Genomic DNA, 20090 nt, shown 5'->3' with positions numbered 1-20090 from the left:
TGCAAGTGCAAGCAAAAATAGCAGCAGCTCAAAGTGCAAATATTCACGGTGGCAACTCTGTACATAAAGTGCATCCATAGTGGCAGGAAATATCAGCAGCTGGATAAATAAATCGATAAGTGCGATAAATTAATCGACCGGTGCGAATGCAGTAGCTACAATGCCAATAAATTACCAGGGCATATGGCTAAATAGCAGGAATATATATATATGCCTTGTGCTAGAGCTAGGCTTAATGGATATATTGAATGTCACCACAGCGTTACATGACCTTATGAAGGAGCATGGCCTTTGCCGTTGTTCCTCTGTTTGGTCACAGAAGTCCTTGGTGACTTGAAAAATCCTCAGAACATACAGTAGGGGCTACTTTATCCATTTATAGCCATACACACTGGACTGTAAGCCTGCCATCAGATGCCATGTATTGCTATCTATCCTGATCGTGTTGTTTAGAGTAAAGTCTTGAGTCCTTTCCAATAATAGTAGGATTTTAATTGATGAATAGACTATAAGTCAGGTATTGTGTTCGCCACCTATGGGCGGAGGTGTAGAACCCACCATTATGCCATCCCACAACATGCAAGTAACAGACCGCTGCACCACAACCACCAGATAGGAATATATTAAATCAAACTCATTGACTGACATACATTTTTAACGACCCTAGAAATAAAACTACTTTTCCTCCGTTTGCCCCTAATTTATATATTCCACAGATCCTTATGATAGGATTTGAAAGGCTATGTATGACCAGACTCTCGTTTTGGCCACATAGCAAGAAATTAAAAACCACCTCCTACTGCAAAGTGAAAGTGAAATAAAGGCACTTTATACTGCAGAACATTTAAAAATGGCCAGTGGAACCTTTTATCTGAACTAATCTACGTCTGTGTTCTTAAGCCTACGTGAAATCCTCTGAACGAAAATTAGGCCTTCCCAGAGACAGCAGGTTAACATTGAAGTAATTTCATCACCCAGAAAGCCCTAGGCATTCAATTACTTTGTAAAGACCAAACCAGCGAGCCTAACACTGCTATGAGGCTGTCATCAAACCAATCCCTAATGGTTATTTCGATTCGTTAGACCATCCTTATGGAATTCACTTCCTACTTGCATCATGGCCACAACCAATCTCCTGTCATTGAAGAAGCCATTGAAAACAAACCTTTTTACCATTCTCCCAAGCAAAGATCTAGCTTGCCTGAACAGCACATATGCACATGGGCAGTGCTCCAGATAAGATTTAGAAGTGGGAGTATTTTACTCCCTCATTTTTCAAGTTGGGAGTAAAATTATTTTTTAGGGAGTAAAAATGTAAATTCTTTTCCCAATGGGAGTATTTTCTAAGTGAATAAAAATATGTTTTTAACTGGAATATGCAAATGTTGTTTATATACACTTAAAATATACATGTTTACTGCTTCTGATCAGGCTGCTATAACAGTACTTTCTTTCTTACGTACACTATTGGTCCAAACATATCCATGTAGCTGTGTGAGTGAAAGCGGAGGCGCAAGGTCCTATGTGTCTGTATCCTATTTTCTTTGTTGAGAGTATTTTTGTTTCTTTACATTTTTTGAGAGTATTTGCCTATTTTTAGGGAGTAAAAGTAGCCGATACATCCCTTATCTGTAGGGCTGCACGTAGGTGATTTTTACTGCGTGAAGCTAGCCAGAAAGCAACTGAGCCCTGAACAATTAAGATAGCAGAATATTGGAGATGGTCTTTGAAGTGTTCCTTGAAGAAGAGGATCTTTAGGTCTTTCCTGGATCTTAGTGTGAGTGGGTGGGTGGGTGGGCAGCTTGGTGTTAGCAGGAAGGTTTTTCCAGACTGTGGGAGCAACAGCCTTTTAACAGCCTCCATCAGCAGTTCTCAGAAGAATGTCCCTGTGCCATTCCAGCCATCTCCTCCCAATAGCTCTGCTTCCCATTCCTGAAACTGACGCTTTGCAAATTATGTCAACACCTTCCATGTGCCCTATCCCAGGTGAAAGGGACCTAGACATGGACTTGAAACATATTTTTCCCCAAACCTGCCCGTCATTTCCTTTTGGTCTACACAATTCTACAGGGCAGCAATTTTCCTTGACAGACTAGTTCATTCCCAAAGCCTTTCGCGATTTCAAGTCCCATCAACTTAGGAGGGACACATTATTTATCATTTAGATTTTGCCATACGGGTGCTACTGGGTACACGCAAGCACCCGCACATGCATTCACTTCAGCCAACTACACCTCTGTGGTTAGTGGTACATCTTCGGAGTGCATAAGCGCCTATGGGCAGCACACTCGTGTGTCTACTTGCTTCTTGAGTTGTTTGCTTCACATGCTGTTTTTCTGCAAAACAAATATCACATTTTGCCATGGTAAAGATGTTATGTGTTAACATGTATATTTTTTTGTTTACTCTCAACATCAGGTCCGGTCATTGCTGCCTCTGTCTTTTCATTACGTGCAAAAGAAAAGGAGGATCTGTATCGCATTTCCCCACCGAACTCCGAGACGAATCACAGTACGGCCCATTCTTCCCGTGAGTGAGCAGCTCATTGCAGAGATGTGCCTGTACTTTGTGTGTGTTCTCCTTCAACTCTCAGAACACGATGTTGCCATCCCCATCCTTTGCAAGCCATATCTATTGCCCAGCACGATCAGCAAGCACGCACGCACGCACGCACGCACGCACGCACACACACACACACACACACACACACACACACACACACACACTACACCACCCATGTGAGTACACTGTCTCTACACGTCCACATACACACTCTCCACCACACCCCCAATGAAAGCACACGCTCCACACACCTGTGCATGCTCATTACAACCTATATGCATGTATGCTCCCTTCTTGAGTGCATGTCACCCTCCCCTCCCACCCCAGGTGTGTGCGTGACTGCCAAGCGGCCCTCTCTGCACTCCACTCTGCGATCATCATGGGGCCCCTCTGTGCATGTGAACAACCTCCTGCCCCCCCCACTTTGCAGGAGTGTGCGATCCGCCCCAAGCATTCTTCGCAGTGGTCCGTCCCACTGTGAGCACTTCAGGGCCCCACCCCACCCCACCTGTGCCCTCCAGTCAGGGACCCCCTGTGCACTCTCCCAGCATCGACCGAAAACCCCTTATGCATGAACACACTCCCCACATGCGCATTCTCCCCAGCCCACCACACACTCACACCCCACACCTACATACCTCCCTACGCACACACAAGCCACCTTATTCGCTTGCCCTTCCAAGTAAAACATACAACCTTAGGCCAGGGGAGTTGCTAGGTCTGGAAAAGACCCGGGGCTAAGCTGATGTTGGAACTGTTGGGACTGGGGGCTAGCTAGTCTTTTGGCTGTAGCTCCTGAGATTCTATCAGGGGCTACAACCAAAAGATCAGGGGCTATAGCCCCCTTAGCCCCCCCTAGCAACGCCCCTGCCTTAGGCTGTTTTAATAATTAGCAAAACCCAATCAAACATTATTAAACTAAATCCTAACAAACTATTTTTAAAAATAAAACAACTCTTCAGAAGAAAAATCACAATTTCAGCTTCGATCTCCTTTTGGGAGTCCTTTGTGAATCCCTAACAGTCAGAAGCATTACGAAGGCTTTACATGCATGTTTATTATTTTCTATTGTTTTGAAGTGAAAAGGAAATCAAGCATTACTTGCAGTATTAACCCCAAAACCTACTGCACCTTTTGCGCAAATGCTGCAACTGAATGACACATTTCTCTGCTCTCTGCTCGCTTTGGGCATTTCCATGCTTTGTACCTTTTCCTAATGCCCTTGTAAATACAGGCTCTATAAAATAACTGTGAGGCACAATAAAAAGCATAATGTGTCTTAAACCTGCTCCCTTCTTGCTCTCAAAGAGATTGAAAGAATGAATGTCTGGAAAACTGTAGAGTGAATAGAGGACTGCAATTTTGAGTAATCGTGTGAGTTAGATGTGAAGGCTATTTTGGGAAAGACCCCCGCGCCCCCTGCACTGTGACCTTCTATACATCTTTACCTTGTAAGTCTCCTTGCACAACTACTTGCTAATTTATTTATGCAGAATGCATTTGTTAGGCAGAGACCTGTGCAGTTCCCTTAGGGACCACTGCAAAAGGCTTAAGACTACAGGTGTTGGCAGTAAACCCAATTGGTAGCAGTCTGTACCACGCAGATTTACCTGGTAGTTGTGGCTGAGCAGCCAGACTTCTCTCAAGAAGAGTTAGACAGTATATAGAGTATACAAGATAGGTACCAAAATACTGTAGCACAATCAAACACTGACCAGAGCTTTGGTATCAAGTATATAATTATTTATTTAAAGACACACTTAGAAACACTCCAGCAATGTTATTGTAAGCAAGTTCAAAACACAGTCACTATTAATATGTATACATCCCTTATTCCTTATTAGACAAGTCTTAGTTAACACCACTTATTTTCAGACAGAGGTGAGCGCTTAACTAAAGATGGCACTCCAATAAGTTATCAAAAAAGGGAGGGAAAAGGCAGAAATTAGAAAAGCACACAACACAATACTTTAGAAGCACTCAGCAAGGCAGGAAAGTCAAAGTCTACTTGTGAGCAAAAAATTCAGAGGCCCGGCTCCCTCTTAGAGAGAGTAGAACACCAATGCGCCCAAGATCACACAGTTTAAAAGGCTTGAAAAGTCTTGCAGAGAGTTTAAAAGGGAATTAGTTCAGCTCCGAAAAGTTCAGTTAGCCAGCCTAGGGCCAACCCAAGTGGTAAATTGAAGATTTACGAGACACCCCACACAGACCGTTGCGAGGGAGGCCAGGCGGACACAGTACCTTGAAAGTGGAGAGAATCCTCCAGCGGGGGCAGTTGTTCCTGGCAGTGGGTGCAAGTCGCGGCATCGTTCAGAGGAAGAGAAGATCTCAACGTGGAGGAAAGCTGAAGGTCGTTGCACTGCCAGGGAAGAAACCAGCCGCGGAGTTCTCCGGTTAAAAGGTACTACCCTTTTATTCGCGGTCGTGGTAAATCGTGGTATCCCGGTTGCCGGAGTGCTTGGCACAGGCAAGGCGGCCACGAGATGATCCGGGAAGGCGAAAAGGCAGGCAAACTGGTTATCCCCACCAGTCAAAGGAAGAAAACTCTTCGGGATGAAGATCTCCTCTGTCGTTGGAAGAAGTGGTGAGTCGGTTCAGCAGGGCTCCACCGGTGGTGTCGTCGTTGCAGGTCGGCTCAGCTTCTCCCTCTTCGGATTCTTTGGTCCTGTGGCGACGTCTGAAGTCCCAGTCCCCAAAGCCCTGCTTTTATGCAGAAAACCCCCATTCATCAGTCCTAGCTGTCACTCAAACATGCTAAGTGGTGAGCCGGGCGGCTCACCACTGGGCCAATCACACAAGAGTGCGACTTGAGTTGCCGAGGCAACTCAGTCCAGGGTGCCTAAACCCCCCTCCCACACATCCTGTATACCCAGACAGAGTGGCACCACCTTTGGAGGCTTCTGTGTAGAAGCCCGCCAAAAAGTGGAACAAAGGGCTTGACTTGGGTTGGAGTTCAGAGGCGAACACAAACGCCATTTTAAAACCGAGTTCTGGCAAAAAGACCCAACCGGGGAATAAATATTAAATAAATAACTCAGCTGTATCTTTAACATTGCACCAAAAAAGTGGTGCGTTTAAAATGAATGGGAAAATCCCATAGAAAATATTCCGGTGGAATATTTCACGTGGTAACCACTGCCACCAGCCAGAAACTCGACGAGGGGGGACTGCACAGTGCCCCCTCGAAAAACAGACACAGGGGCAATCTAATTACCCCTACCCGTACTTCCACAGTATGATGGTTTGTACTGGTTCTGTTCCCAATTTAAGACTAGTAAAGTCAATGGTGACTTTACATGCCCTGGGAGACCGTAGTCAGTCCCAGGGTATGGAGTCTATGTTTGGGGGTCACTATGACACCCCTGTGTTACTACACTGAGGGTGCTGTGTAACACTTACCAAAAACCACATGAAACCCTATGGAGTAAAAGACCCTATAGCCCATAAAACACATTACAAAGTCAAAGGATATCTCAAATCTGCTGGAGGACTCACTAGGTTTGGGAAATTAACCTTAACATAGAATTCTCCCTAACAACATTGCTTCTCTCCCAATCCGGTAAACTTCCCAGAAGCACTCCTTATATGACATTGGAACAAAGATCTCACTGTCGTCCTATTTCATCATGCATGATCTGTTAACGCGGGGGAGAAGGAAGAGCAGGAAGGGGAGGGAAAGGAGGGTGGAAGGAAGGGAAGTCACGAAATCACGCCCCACAACAGTAGGTAGGTCTGTTTCCAGGGTTGGAACACAAGGCAAGTTCCAACTCCCTAGCAGAGCAGAAGCATCAGTATGTTTGATACCCAGATCATTGCCCATGAGGCAAACTTCTTCTTGCCCTTGATTTTTTTGCAAGGATCTTATAGAGTGTGGACCCTGCCAGAGCAGCGTCTTGCTGCTCGTGCTAATCTTCAGTCTGGCCCTGCTGGGGAACTGCCTACTGTTCATACTGAGAAGCTCTACCCGATGCGAGCTGTAGACAAGTCCTCCTCGCTGGAAGAAGAAGCACCTTTAGGGCCCTAAGGAACTTCAGCCTCCGCTGTATAGCGATGAGTATTTAGCCCTGGACCGTCTCGGGTCCATTCCACGTTTGTAAGTGCTATCCATTCTTACCAAGGCCAATGTGTAGGAGCCAGCACCACAGTGGTCCTCTGGGAAGGCCCTGAAAAGCCTGTAGCACAACATGTTGGCTGCTGTTGCATGCTAGCGCCTACATCACAAGTGAAAGTGGCAAGGTGCAACAACGTGCGAAGGCAACTTTTGTTCTTTCACCCGCTTGGAGTTCACGTCTACCAGGAATTCAAGAAACATTCCATTTTGAATAGTACTGATTTCGGTTTAGATTTAGGCTATGAGAGAATTACATTTTAAATGATGTTCCAACTAACTGCATAAGTTAACTTGGTTGAGGTGATTTTAAATGGACCGAATTTGGGGTCAGCTTTTATATACGGTAATATCCATCTAAACCTGGGTTTCAACCATATAACTATTTTTTCTGTGTAGTTAAAAGCAGCCAAAAAAGTTATATCCTGTTAACAACATAATTTTGGCAGGGCATTCATAATTGATTTGACATTGTAGTGCATGTTGGTATACTGTATCTCACGCCATATCACCACTTCCGGCAGAGCTCAGGTCTTCTGGGTTGGCCTCACTAGAAGATGTGAACAAAGTAAGCTGAGGGAAGCCCCTATTTCGACTTATTAGTGATGATACTTATTAGAGCGAGAGGTTGCAAGTGACCTTATAAAGTACAATCTTACAGACTACCCCGTTTTCCCTTCTTGCTAGAACCAGTGAAAACCTTTATAATGCTTGAACTGGGGTTCAATATCACAAATAATTGCAAATGACCTTTTACTGGACATCTTAGGTGTCTGCTACTGCCCGCTACAGGAAGTAACCTTGAAGAGCCTCCTAGTAGGTGTCGATATTGCATATGTTTGCAAGCAACCCAGGCATAAAGGATGGGTTTCAGAAAGGGCAGTTAAATGTCTGGGATGATTGCAGGGATGGAAATCAAGTTTGGAGCAAGTACTTGGAATGCTAGCATATTTAATTGGGTACATGTTCACTTTGATTCCTACCTCCTATATACTGAAACTCGTGGAGGATATGTGTGTACTGCATGCTTCATGCTTTCAGGTGGATGGAAAGTTACTACCCCCGATTTAGTGGTGTACTCGCAAGAATAGAGCATCTCACTATCGCATATTAGACTCCAAAATATTTGGCTTAAATTAAGGCAACATCCTGATAGAGGGGAGGTCGTTTGATGTGTATTTCAGTAGTCGTCATGTGTAAAAATGTCAATCTGCAAGCCACTAGTCATGCATAAAAAGTCACTGAATTCTCCACATGTACACAACTTTTTACTCACCAAATATGAATTATCCCATCCAGTCCTTTGCTTAGAGACTGATATCTGGTATTAAGCACTTTTTCTGGGCATACTCTGCTATATCCTTATTTATTTATTTATTGGTTATTTGTAAGGTGCCTATAAAACAAATGGTGTTTCAAGATGCCACAAGATAAAACGGGGGGGGTACAAGGGAGAAAGATAACAATAACGGTCCTACTAGGCCTTGTGACACTCGGAGCCTGCAAGTGCAGTAACAAGAAGTGTGAGTGCCGGTAGGGCGAAGTGCTTTGGTGGGAAGGGAAGTGCAAGGCAAAGAGGAGAGAGAGAAAGTGAAAGCAAGGGGTGGCAGAGAGGTGGAAGAGGTTCACAGGGGCTAGGCGAGTGCTAAGGGGAAGCCAAGAGGGCAAGTGTCAGGGATTGCATGGGGGGTGAGGGTCCACATGCTAAGTGCGAGGAGGGGGGTAGACTGGACGGGGGCCTGGTGCCCTGTAGAACTCAGAGGGAACCAGGCAGCCAGTCACTGCGGCAGGCAGGGGTGCTAGCAGGGGAGGGGGAGAGGGAAGGAAGAAGAGAAAAGGAGGGTCTTGAGGAGTTTTTGGAGCTTAAGCAGATCTGGCTCAAGCCTAAGAGGGGCAGGCAGACCATTCCAGAGGGAGGCTCCTGCGGAGGATATAGATCTAGCCCCCACTCTCTGCTTAGAGAAGCTTCTGATCTGCAGAGAGTTGGAGATAGAAGATCGAAGGGCTTTAACATGGAGGTATTTAGGAAGAGAGAGTTGGATGTAGTGAGTCCCATGCCCCAGAACGTCTTGTGGATGATGCAGAGGGTCTTGAACTTGATCCTAGCAGGAACCGGGAGCCAGTGGAGAGATTTTAGGGCTGGAGAGATGTGGTCCCTTGGCTTGAAGCCAAGGATAAGTCTTGCAGTACTATTCTGGATTAGTTGAAGGGGGTGAAGGGAGGATAAAGGAGGATGGAGGAAGAGGCTGTTGCAGTAGTCAGTCCAGGCTAGAGAGGACCAGAGTTTTGGAGACATTGAGTTTCTGCGGGAAGGTGTGGAAAGGGAGAATGCCTCTGAGGAGGTGCAGCTGATAGTGGGCCTTCTTGCCAAGGTCTGTGATGTGAGGATAGGAGAGAGAGGAGTCAAAGATGACACCAAGGTTTTTGCCTCACAAGTGGGTGAGGGGAGGTGACCCATATTGGGCAGCTGGAGGGTTGTACAGAGGAGGGAGTTGGGTCCCAATGATAAGGATCCCAGTCTTACTGGCATTAAGGCAGAGATCAATGGCAGCACACCATGCCCGAATTGCAATCAGACATTACAATGTCGCCCCCCCGAATGGTTATGGAGTTCCCAGCTTGGTGGGTTGAGGCATGTCCCTGGAGGCCAGATTGGACCTTATCGTATACCACAGTCCCGTCTTGGGCGGGCACCCACCACCCAGCTTCATGCCAGGAGCCTGCTTGAACCCCATGGTATGTCAGGAGTTCAGCACCAGTCTCGTAAGCTTACCACCGGGTGATGTATTGGGAGTTGCCCAGGGGAAATGGAAAGCTGGAGAAGGCCAGCTAGTGAAGTCTGCCCGAACAGCGTGGAGATGCAGCAGTGTCTTGTTTGCCTCAGTGTAAACCAGGGGTGGGGTCATAGCACTTGAAGTGTTGGGCACCCCGAGCAAGGTTGGGGTTGTATTTCTTCTGCTCTCACCCGGGAAGTGGACGACAGGGTGCTGCGAGCGAATCCAACCCAAGCTGTGGTAGAGTTCCCACCAGACACATTGCCCGGGGTGCGGGTCCTATCCTGGAACATAGCTGGGGTCAACAAACATCTTATTGAGGAGGACTGGCGTTTGGTCATTAGGGGGTTGGAGGTGGTTTCGCTGCAGGAAACTTGAGCCCTGAATTCAACATTTTGTTGTACCTGCACTCAAAGGACCAAGGGGACGCTCATTCGGGGGCCTGGTGATCTGAGTCAAGGACTCCCTTTGCAAAGCTGTCACATTGCTGGATATGCATTCTCCCGATGTATTGGCTCTCAACTTGCCTGGAAGAGGGTGTCATTCCTAGAGAAGATTACGAAGGAAGTTATGGCATAGAGGGGGCATTACCCTGGATTTCCAAAAATATTGATTATGGGGGATCTCAATGCCCAGATTGAGCAGGTGGCCACTTTGTTTGACGCCACAACAGAGGAGGATAATGTCTGGGGTGTGATTCACCCGCTTACTAGTCCCCCAACGAGGCAGTATGAGGCAGCGGATGAGATGGTCATCCTGTTAGCCTCGGTTAATCTCAGGGCATGTAATGGACGTTTTCCAGGGGACCGCCCTGCAGCGCATACTTTTGACAATGGTCGGTCGTCTAGCAGAATTGATTATATGTTTGTCAATCTGGAGGCCTGGAGATTTATTGAGGCATTTGAAATCACCAGGAGGGTGGAGAGCGACCACCACCCCCTATGTATGACAGTGAGCAAGGATTTCTGGGGGGATTTAGGAGGGAGTAAGGGCACCCAAGATGATATAACACTTGCCCCTGATTTATTGGACAAGGCAAGGAAGAATGTGAGGTGGGATCGCTTGGACCTGGAAGGGGTTCTCCTGCAGGTGTATGCTGCAATTGCCCTGTTCTTGAGGACTTTGCAAGGTCAGACCCGAGAGATGCTGCAGCCTTGATTAAGTTCCATGAGGAAACATGGAGACAGTAGGAGCCTATTCTAAACCTGTGACAAACATATATAAACCTATGGAGAAAGCAACACCCTGGTATGACAGGGAGTGTCGGGAAGCCAAGGGGTGCCGTATAGCTGCTTCTAAGTGTGAAGGGCCCCTGAGTTGCATTGTGGTTAGACAGGCACGATTTGCTTACCGCACGTTGTTGAGCGAGAAGAAAAGGGGCTGGCACGAGGAGCTATGGGGGGGATCTCCTGGAAGCAACTACCTGTGGGGATTCTAGGGGATTTTGGTCCAGGATGGGGGGTGGTGTACACAGGGGAGCCAAAGCCAGCTGTATGGTTTATTTCTGGAATCAGTATGGGCAGATCATTATGGTACCCTTTACCGCGAGGACCCCGGGACTTCGATGGAGTTCTGCACTCCTGGCAATTGCCCTGCGCTGGCCCCGGCTCTACCCCGATCTCCCATAACGCTCACTGAGGCCCAGGTGGAGCGTGCATTTGCACGCCAGAAGCTGGGCAAGGCCACAGGCCCATATAGAGTCCCGATAGATTTTTTCAGGAATTAGTCTTCAATATGGGTGCCCTATTTGACCAAGTTATATAACGCTGTGTTGGTCAGCACCATTGTTCTGGGGTCTTGGTCTGGGGCTGAAGTAGTTTCAATACATAAAAAGGGTGCACGCAATGACCCGGTCAACTTTAGACTGATTTCCTTGCTGGAGGGAAGATGTTAGCCAGTGCACTTTTATTCCACTTGCATGAGTGGGTATTGAGCTCCAGTGTAATTGATCATGGTCAGGCGGGATTTTGTGAGGGCCTGTGCACGATGGACCAAAGTCTTCGGCTGCGCTTGATCTGTGAAAAGTATTCTGTTCTGAGAAAGGTCAGCGTCTATGCTGTGTTTGTGGACCTCCACACAGCTTTTGATACGGTCCCACAGGCACATTTGTGGAAGGTCCTGGAGGAGCTTGGGATCCCTGTGCCTCTGCTTACAGCAATTCAGAGTCTTTATACAGAGAACTCGGCGGTGGTCCGCTGGAGTCAAGAGAGACGCACTTCCCATAGTATTGCTATTCAGAAGGGAGTCCGCCAGGGATGTGTGTTGGTGCCAAGGCTGTTCTGCATTTTCATTAATGAAGTTTTGAAGAGGTTGTTGGCCGCCCAGACTGATGCCCCTTTGCTAGCAGGCGACAAGTTTCCTGCATTGTTGTTTGCCGATGATGCTGTGCTCCTCTCTCTCACGCCAGCTGGTGTTAACAAACAACTGGAGATTTTTGTGTGTTTTGACTGTCACAAAAACCAAGGCTATGATCTTCAATGCCAATTCCAAGAAGAAGCCCAATCCCTTATCTCTCTTTGTAAAGGGGGGTGCAATTCAGCAGGTTTAGTCCTTTGATTATCTAGGTCTGAGAGTTATGGCATCATGCATTTGGAAAATGCAGCTTAAGAAGGACAACCTCACCTTGGCTAGATATAGCGGGCCCTCACTAGATTCACCAACGAACATGAGAATGGGGCAGTGCGGGTCTCGCTGGAGGCCTACAGAGCACAAGCACGTCAGGCAGCATTGTTTGGGGCGGAACTCTGGGGGCACGTGGAGACCAAGTGCCTTGCAGTGACTGAGACAACATTTCTGAAGAATATCCTTGGGTTGCCCTCTGCTGCCCCAAACATCCCAGTGCTTTTGTAAACTGGATTGGATGGGTTTGAGATGATCTGTAAGTTACGCCCGGTCCTTTACTGGGCTCGCCTCTGGTCTAATCCTCAGCTTAGTAAATACAAAGAGGCGGTTACAGATGTTTTGTCCCAGAAGGGGGGCAGCTCCTTAAAATGGGCTGCCCATGTGAAAAGATATCTGGATTTGCTGGGTTTGGAGGATTACTGGTAAAATTCCTCAATCATCACACCGGTTGCAAAGGAAGCAATCGAGAGCACAGCAGGGGCAAAGGCGCGGGAGGACATCCGGGGAAGATCCAGGGCTTCTGAGCAGTTGGCCAGATATCTTTCAATAAAGACGTGGGCGGGCTGTGAAGAATACCGGGACTATGTCTCACCCAGGTGGGCAAGAGCAATATATTTAAAGTTTCATATTGGAATCTTGCCGACTTCTTTATTTTGGCATAGATGGAATATTGCTGTTACCGCGTCATGTGTCCTTTGTGGTGAGTCTGAAGAGACGGTACAATGCCATTTGTTACTCTGTTCGGCCACCAAGCCTATAAGGAAGCGCTCCCTGAAGCCAATGGTCTTAAGCCGTGGATGTAGGTCCCTAGCTGGTGCTATGGTAATTTGCCTGGATGTCGCGGATAATGAGGCTGTGCTTGCCACTACAAGTTATCTGAGCTGGGCAAGAAAAATGGATATGAGGAAGGATAAGTTGCTGAACAGTGCTATGGGGTAAAGACATCTTTCTGTAAAAGCTGCTATTGTCTGTATAATGTTCTGTTTTTATTTGGTTTTAAGGTAAAGCACTGATTGCGTAATTTTAGTGGAGTAATTATGAGCTAAGCGATTGTGACGATGTAACTAATGTGTTTTTTAACTTTTCTGTGAACTGCTTTTATGACTATTTTGTTGATATAAAGCAATAAAAGTAAAGTAAAGCAATCAGACAGTCGGGGATGAGGGATGAGAGAGGAGGAAGAGGAACCAGTGGAGGGAAGCTTGAAGTATAGCTGCGTGTCGGCTGCATAACAGGAGAGACGGAGGAGATCAGGTGGGCCGGAGGGGCAAGGTAGATAGTGAAGAGCCACAGCGAGAGGATAGAGCCTTGAGGGACGCCGGAGGTGGAGAGTGTGATAGGGGAGAAAAAAGGGCCCAGTTGAACCTGGGAACGTCCCTCAGAGAAGAATGAGGTCAACCAGTCCAGTGCCAGGCCCGTGATGCCAAGGGTGTCACAGAGCTGATTTGTCAGGCTGGCATGGTTGACCGTGTCGAATGCAGAAGAAAGATCCAGAAGGATAAGAACGGATGGAGAGTTGGAATCGAGATTTGAGAGCAAGTTTTCATGGATGTTCAGTAGAGCAGTTTCTGTGCCTCTGGCTGCTCTGAAGCCAGACTGTTGGTCGTGGAGACAACCAACATATTCAGTGTGATGGATCAGTTGGGAGATGACCAGCTTCTCCAGGAGTTTGCCCTGGAAGGGGTAATGGAGTTAGGGCGGTAGTAAACCGGTAGGAGGGGTCGGCAGAGGGCTTTTTTGAGGAGGGGATGCACAAGGAAGTGCTTGAGGGGTAGCGGCAATGAGCCAGTGGCAAAGCAGTGATTACAGAAATCGCCCAAGGCTGGCGCAACGGAGGACAATGTTGTCCTTGCTAGTTCTGGAGGAGCAGGGGAGCACCTGTTTGGAGGTGACTTTCATAGAGAAGACTTGTCTAGAGACCTCATCCGGTGCTATGGGTGAGAAAGAAGAGAGTAGGAGGGAAGGGCAGGGGGGCAAGGGCGGCCTGGGAGCTGGGGAGGGAGGATGGAGGGGAAGTAGAGGAGAGTGAGGACAGGATGTCCTGAGTTTTGATTCAGAAGTGGGAGGCCAGTAAAGTAGAGTGTCAGGAATGGCAGGGGAGTAGTGGAGACTGCAGTAGGATTGGCAAGTTCCTTGCAGATTTTAAAGTTTGCCAGTGTTGTTAATGGCCCCCGAGATGCAGGCTTGAGTATGGGCCTTCTTCTTTGAGTGGATGGACAGTCTGTATTGCATTTGTAGCAGGCGTCGTGCCAGTCTGTCAGAGGATGTGCCTGATGCCTGCCACTTTGGCTCAGCAACTCTGCACTTGCGTTTCAGAGAGGCTAGGTCAGAGTCATACCAAGTGTTGCGCTTTGAGTCAGGCTTCATGTAGATCCTCATGACAGGGCCAAGGATGATATGATATGATATGATATTTTATTTGTATCGCGCTCGTACACAAGTGTTTCAGAGCGCGACAAGGCAAGGGAGGGGAACAGGGGAGAACAAAACAACAAGGTCTTACTAGGCCCAGTGATATTGAGATCGTGCAATTGCATGGGAAAGGGAAAGGGGAAAAGTGCATGGAAAGGTGAAAGTGGAAAGTGCGGAGCAGAGGATAAACAGATAAATAATAATAAATACAAATAAAATATATAATGGAGCAATAAATGGGTAGTGCAGCCAGCAAGTGGCAAGTGCTGTGTTTACGGCAGCAGAACTGGGTAAGTCTAATAAGTGCATAAAAGATTAAAATGGGGCGTATGGGGGACTGTATGGGTACAGATACAGTCCCCAGTGCAAGGGGTGGCTGGGAGGCAGTGCGGAATGGTGGCACAGTGAGCAGGTAACCGGGCCAAGGGGACGGAGGGTGGCCAGATGCACAGTGCCAAGAGCGAGCAGATCAGCAAGGGAGAGGGGGAGCAAAGGCAGATGCAAAGAGGAAGGTCTTGAGGTGCTTCCGCAACCGGAGATGGTTCTCCTCAAGTTTTAGAGTGGCAGGGAGGCTGTTCCAGAGGGAGGACCCGGCCGAAGACAGAGATCTACCCCCGGCTCGTTTGTTTGAGAAACAACTGACCCTGAGGGAGTTAGAGGAGTGAAGAGCTCGAGAGGAGAGGAGAGGTATTTGCAGAGGGATATCTGAAGGTATTTTGGACCCAGGCCCCAGAAAGCCTTGTGGACAATGCAGAGGGTTTTAAATGTAATCCTTGCATCCACTGGGAGCCAATGGAGAGATTTGAGAGCTGGAGAGAGACAATCCCTGGGCTTGAGGCCAAGGACAAGTCTCGCAGTCCTGTTCTGGATTAGTTTCAGAGGGCGAAGAGTAGAGGCAAGTAGATTTAGAAAGAGGCTGTTACAACAGTCCAACCTAGAGAGAACCAGAGCTTGGGAGACAGTGAGCTTCTGAGGAAAGGAGAGGAAAGAAAGTGTGCCTCTGAGGAGGTGCAATAGGAAGTTTGACTTTTTAGAGACCTCAGAGATGTCGTCGGAGAAGGAAAGTGTGGAATCAAAGATGACCTTGAGGTTCTTAGCCTCACAGGTGGGGATAGGAGGAAGGCCAAGCAAGGCCGGCCAGAGAGAGAGAGGGGAAAGGATGAAGAAGGGTTGCCGATGAGGAGGATCTCTGTCTTGCTGGCATTCAGACAAAGATCATTGGCGGCACACCAACCTTGAATGGCAGTTAGGCAATCGGCAATGAGGGAGGGAGAGGAGGTGGCCGAGGATAGCCTGAAAATGAGTTGAGTGTCGTCAGCGTAGCACTGGAAATTTGAGCATAGAGTGGCAATGCAGTGGGCCAGAGTTGCCAGGTATTGGTTGTAAAGCCAGGGTGAGAGGTTAGACCCCTGGAGAACACCACAAGTATAGAGGATGATCAGAGAGGAAAGAGGTCGGCCAGGCCAGGCCAGATAAGTGACACCCCGGTTCTCACAGAGACGGTTAAGCAGGATGGTATGGATGACTGTGTCGAAGGCAGAAGAGAGATCGAGTAGGATGAGGACAGAGGGAATGTTAGAGTCAAGGTTGGAGAGCAGATCTTCACGGATGATCAGGAGAGCAGTTTCCGTGCTTCTGGCTGCTCTGAAACCAGATTGGTGGTCATGGAGACAGCCAACAGAATCAGAATGAAGGTTAAGATGAGAGATGGCCAGCTTTTCCAGGAGTTTGCCCAGAAAGGGAGTTATGGAGATCGGGCGATAGTTAGCTGGACAGGAAGGATCAGCTGTGGGTTTCTTGAGAAGAGGATGCACAAGGGAGTGTTTCAGAGGGGAGGGGAAGGATCCTGAAGCAAAGGAATGGTTGCAAAAATCGGAAAAGGGCCAGAACGAGGGTGTCAATGTGGTCCTTGATAGTTTTAGAGGAACAGGGATGAACCTGTTTTGACAAGGCTTTCATATATCGGACTTGTCTAGCGACCTCATCAGGGGTGAAGAGAGGAAAGAAAGAGAAGGAGGAAGGGATAGAGGTTAAAGAGGGGTTAGCAAGCACAGACTGAGGGGGAATAGGAGGGGGAGGGGAGGAGCGGGTGGACAAGATGTCCTGGGTTTTTGAGATAAAGTGAGAGGCAAGGTCATTGCAGAGAGCTTCGGAGGTAAGAGGAGGGGTAGAGACTGCAGCAGGGTTGGCACGCTCCTTGCAGATTTTGAAGAGTTCATCCGAGTTGTTAGATGCCGCAGAGACACAGGCTTGAATGTTGACTCTCTTCTTGGTGCGGACAGACAGTCGGTATTGCCTTTGGAGCAGGCGACAGGCTTGTTTGTCAGAGGATGAACAAGAAGCCCTCCATTTCCTCTTAGCCGCCCTACACTTCCGTTTAAGTGTAGCTAGGTCGGCGTCATACCAGTAATTACACTTGGCTTTGGACTTCAAGCGCATCACAGGGGCAAGAGCATCAAGGGTATCAGAAATGGAAGAGTAGAGAAGGGACAGGGTTGTGTCTGGGTGTGTGTCTGTGAGAACGTAAACAATTCCCTATCACGTTCTTGCCCCCCTTGGGCAACCATGCACCGGTCTTGGACAAATCTAGCCAACCCTAGACAATCTCCTCAGGGGGGTGTGGATCACTATACCCCTCCTGCTTTCGTATCTCAGGGCCTATGTGCGCTGTGTTAATCCTAGATTACTTCTAACAACATACTCCTATCATATTCCTATGGACACAATAACATAAGACGCAAAGAAAACACATGAATCGATTCAATTATAACAATATAATACATTTATTTATGTATAACAAGGCATGATGCAAGCATTACCAAAACTATGCAAATCTCAACTTTTCACCTTTTATGCTTCTGGTGCAAATCTACCATGGAATAACTATAAGCCTTACAGGTTTCTAATGCAAGCCTGTGATTCTAATGCAGTCTAATGCAAGCATCAGCATTCCTCTCCAGTCCACATCATACTTCACACTCACTCTCTAAGACAATCCCCGTCTGATTTCCCTTTCTAACAAACCCAAAGCTCTTTGTGTGAGTGTCTGTTCTAATCAATCAGTTCAGGCCATAAACAAACTTCCCATTTGCATGTGCCTCTCTCCCCTCTCCAGCTCTGTCTTTGTCAAGTCTCTCCAAGTCTCTCCTCTCCTGCTACTCTGCAACCAGCTAGCCAGTCATTCAGAGCCAGGCCTCGCTCTCTCTCTGCCAGATCGATCTCATCAAGGCCTCATCAGATTCTGCTGCACCAAAACACCTCTCCCTCATCGAACTCGCATCAAAATCTAGCACCATCTCCAACAGCAACTAAAACTCCCTTCTCTTCACCTCTGGTTATACTATTCCATGACACACTCAAATCCCTATGGTTACTTTCATTCTCTACTAAGAATGTCTCTTTCTCTGTCAGGGTTTTCTAAATATGAACGTGCCTGAAAGTCTGTGTTTGCAATGTACTTTCACTTCGTGTTCTTGTCGTGTTCTGTGTCAATGTGACATTGGACATCATATCTCTGTCATGGCCTTCTAATGCGTGCCTGCAAAACACCATATTCCTCTATATATCCATTCATACCCATTCACTCCACTGTTGGCTTCACAAAATCCTCTCACCTCCAGAGAACAGGCCATCTCTCCTCGCAAAAGCACTCTCCCATTCTCCATGTGGCGCTGCCTCCAACCTTTTCTGTCTCTGCGAAGCACACAACCCCATGCTGATTAGGCTTCCTTCGCTCTCCCACTCGGACAAGGGTTGTGTTAGCTCTGTCTCTGCCAAGCAAATGTTTACGAATGCTTGTACTCAGTGTAATTCAAAACAATCTTCGCACACTGTGGTGCTCCTCTGTCTCATTCAGTGGAATGGCTTCATGCTTTCTCTATTCTCGAATGTATGGCCTAACACATTCAAACAATACCAAGCACTATAATCAAAGCATAATGCAAATTCTAAGTGCACACTCAATGCATGGTATCTCTACAATGCATACATGTGTATATGTAACTACGAAACATATCAATGTGTCATTCTAAATGGCTCTACATGTCTTTGCATGGCATTTCAGGCCTCATTCATTCTCTATAGTGCCTAGCACATTTCTCTCTCAACATAAGCGCTACATTCTAATGCATAATACATCATTCTAAAAGCATCTCTTTCAACATATATGGCAATAACATAACTAAGCAAACCCTTCATATAACAGGGCCTATTTCTCTCTTCAAATGCATGGTTGTTAGTAATCAGTGCTAATCAGAACAAAACAGAATATATGATGGATAACTAAACATGATGCAATAATTCCTAAAAGGTAATACTAAATACTGGTTCGGTAACCAAGAGTAATGATGGGTAATGGTGTGTAACAAAGAATAATGATTCTGTACTGATAACAAACCAGGCCTCCCCATTTTATCAGATTCTACATGTCAGCAAGAGGAGGAGAGGGGGGAGAGAAGGTAGCAGTGCCTCAACTGACACACGCTTCCAGGGTGTTGTTGATAGAGAGGTGAAGATTAGTAAGGGCAGAGTCGGTGTGGGAGTCCATGGCAGGAGTGGAAGGGAGAATGAAACTGGTGGCAAAAGCAGCAACTGACACTTGCTTCATTGGTCGAATGGTGCAGAAGAAGACTAGCAGTGCAGGCAGAGGCTTAGCCGTGGACCTAAATCTGTGGTCTACCTATGGAAGTCATTGGAACCTGCCTTTGACTTAGATGCTTACCACCTAGCTGTTTATTTCCTCTTTGTTCTTCTTACTACTTATATTGCACCATATACCAGCAATGTACTCTCTCTGTATCATGATTGTATATTGCACAGCCCCTTTCTATAATGCCCACTTGCTACCTGCTGAAAGATCTGTCTTAACTGTATCCCTTGCACATTGACTGTACAACATACCTCCCACCATCTACCCTCTTTGCGTTCCATGCCTGTTTTATGACTGTGAGCTTTGCGGTATCTCATAAGCAAAACTGTGCCTTATGAAAAAAAAATATATATATATCTTCCCAAACATTTGACAACTCACAGCTAGCACATACCCATCCCAGATTTCTTTGGACATCATGTGGCCTATGTTCAAGCAAAATGGTTCAATCACATTGTGTGACTGTGCCTTACTCAGTACTTCTTAATAAATGCCCACTCTCCATGGAACCAATTAGTCTTTCACATTTTCTTTTTGTAACAAGAAAACCAATTCATTTTATTTATAAAAGGGCAAGCTTTAAATAAAACATAATAGTGATGGGGCCAAACTTGGTTCAACCGTGCATGGAAAAAGAAAATACTGTAAAAAAAACTGCTGCTTGGACAGGTGTATATAGGATTAGCCCAAAGCCTATAGTAAGTAAAAAAATGAACATTTATACACCACAGTCTATGCGCATATGTAAAATGAATACAGAAGTTTCCTCTAGTGTTCTGAACATTAGCAATATTGATGAGCAGATTAAGAATGGCTCTCACTTGAAGCAACGTACAACGATGATCTGCACAATAAAATGTCATTTTAATGACAAATACAATAGGTTGTAAACCAATTAGAAATGTTCACATTGCCCTTAAGCCAACCCATGTTTCACCTTTTACTTGTCCTTTTCAAGGCTAAT

The 20090-nt window shown here is 46.8% G+C and overlaps 1 protein-coding gene across 1 annotated transcript in view; it reads left to right on the top strand.

Moving 5' to 3' along the window:
* The window catches only part of LOC138487921 (zinc finger protein 528-like), a 154621-nt gene that overhangs the window by 67576 nt on the left and 66955 nt on the right, over positions 1-20090 (top strand). Inside the window, exon 3 of the mRNA XM_069614547.1 lies at positions 2419-2529. Within this exon, the coding sequence (XP_069470648.1) occupies positions 2419-2529 (111 nt within the window). The remainder of the gene's footprint in view (positions 1-2418; positions 2530-20090) is intronic.

The sequence above is a fragment of the Ambystoma mexicanum genome, chromosome 9 (assembly GCF_040938575.1).
Source record: "Ambystoma mexicanum isolate Mex_15411 chromosome 9, UKY_AmexF1_1, whole genome shotgun sequence".
Classification (NCBI taxonomy): Eukaryota; Metazoa; Chordata; class Amphibia; order Caudata; family Ambystomatidae; genus Ambystoma; species Ambystoma mexicanum.
Note: the sequence above shows the minus strand (reverse complement) of the source record. Positions and strands in the feature narration are given on the sequence as shown.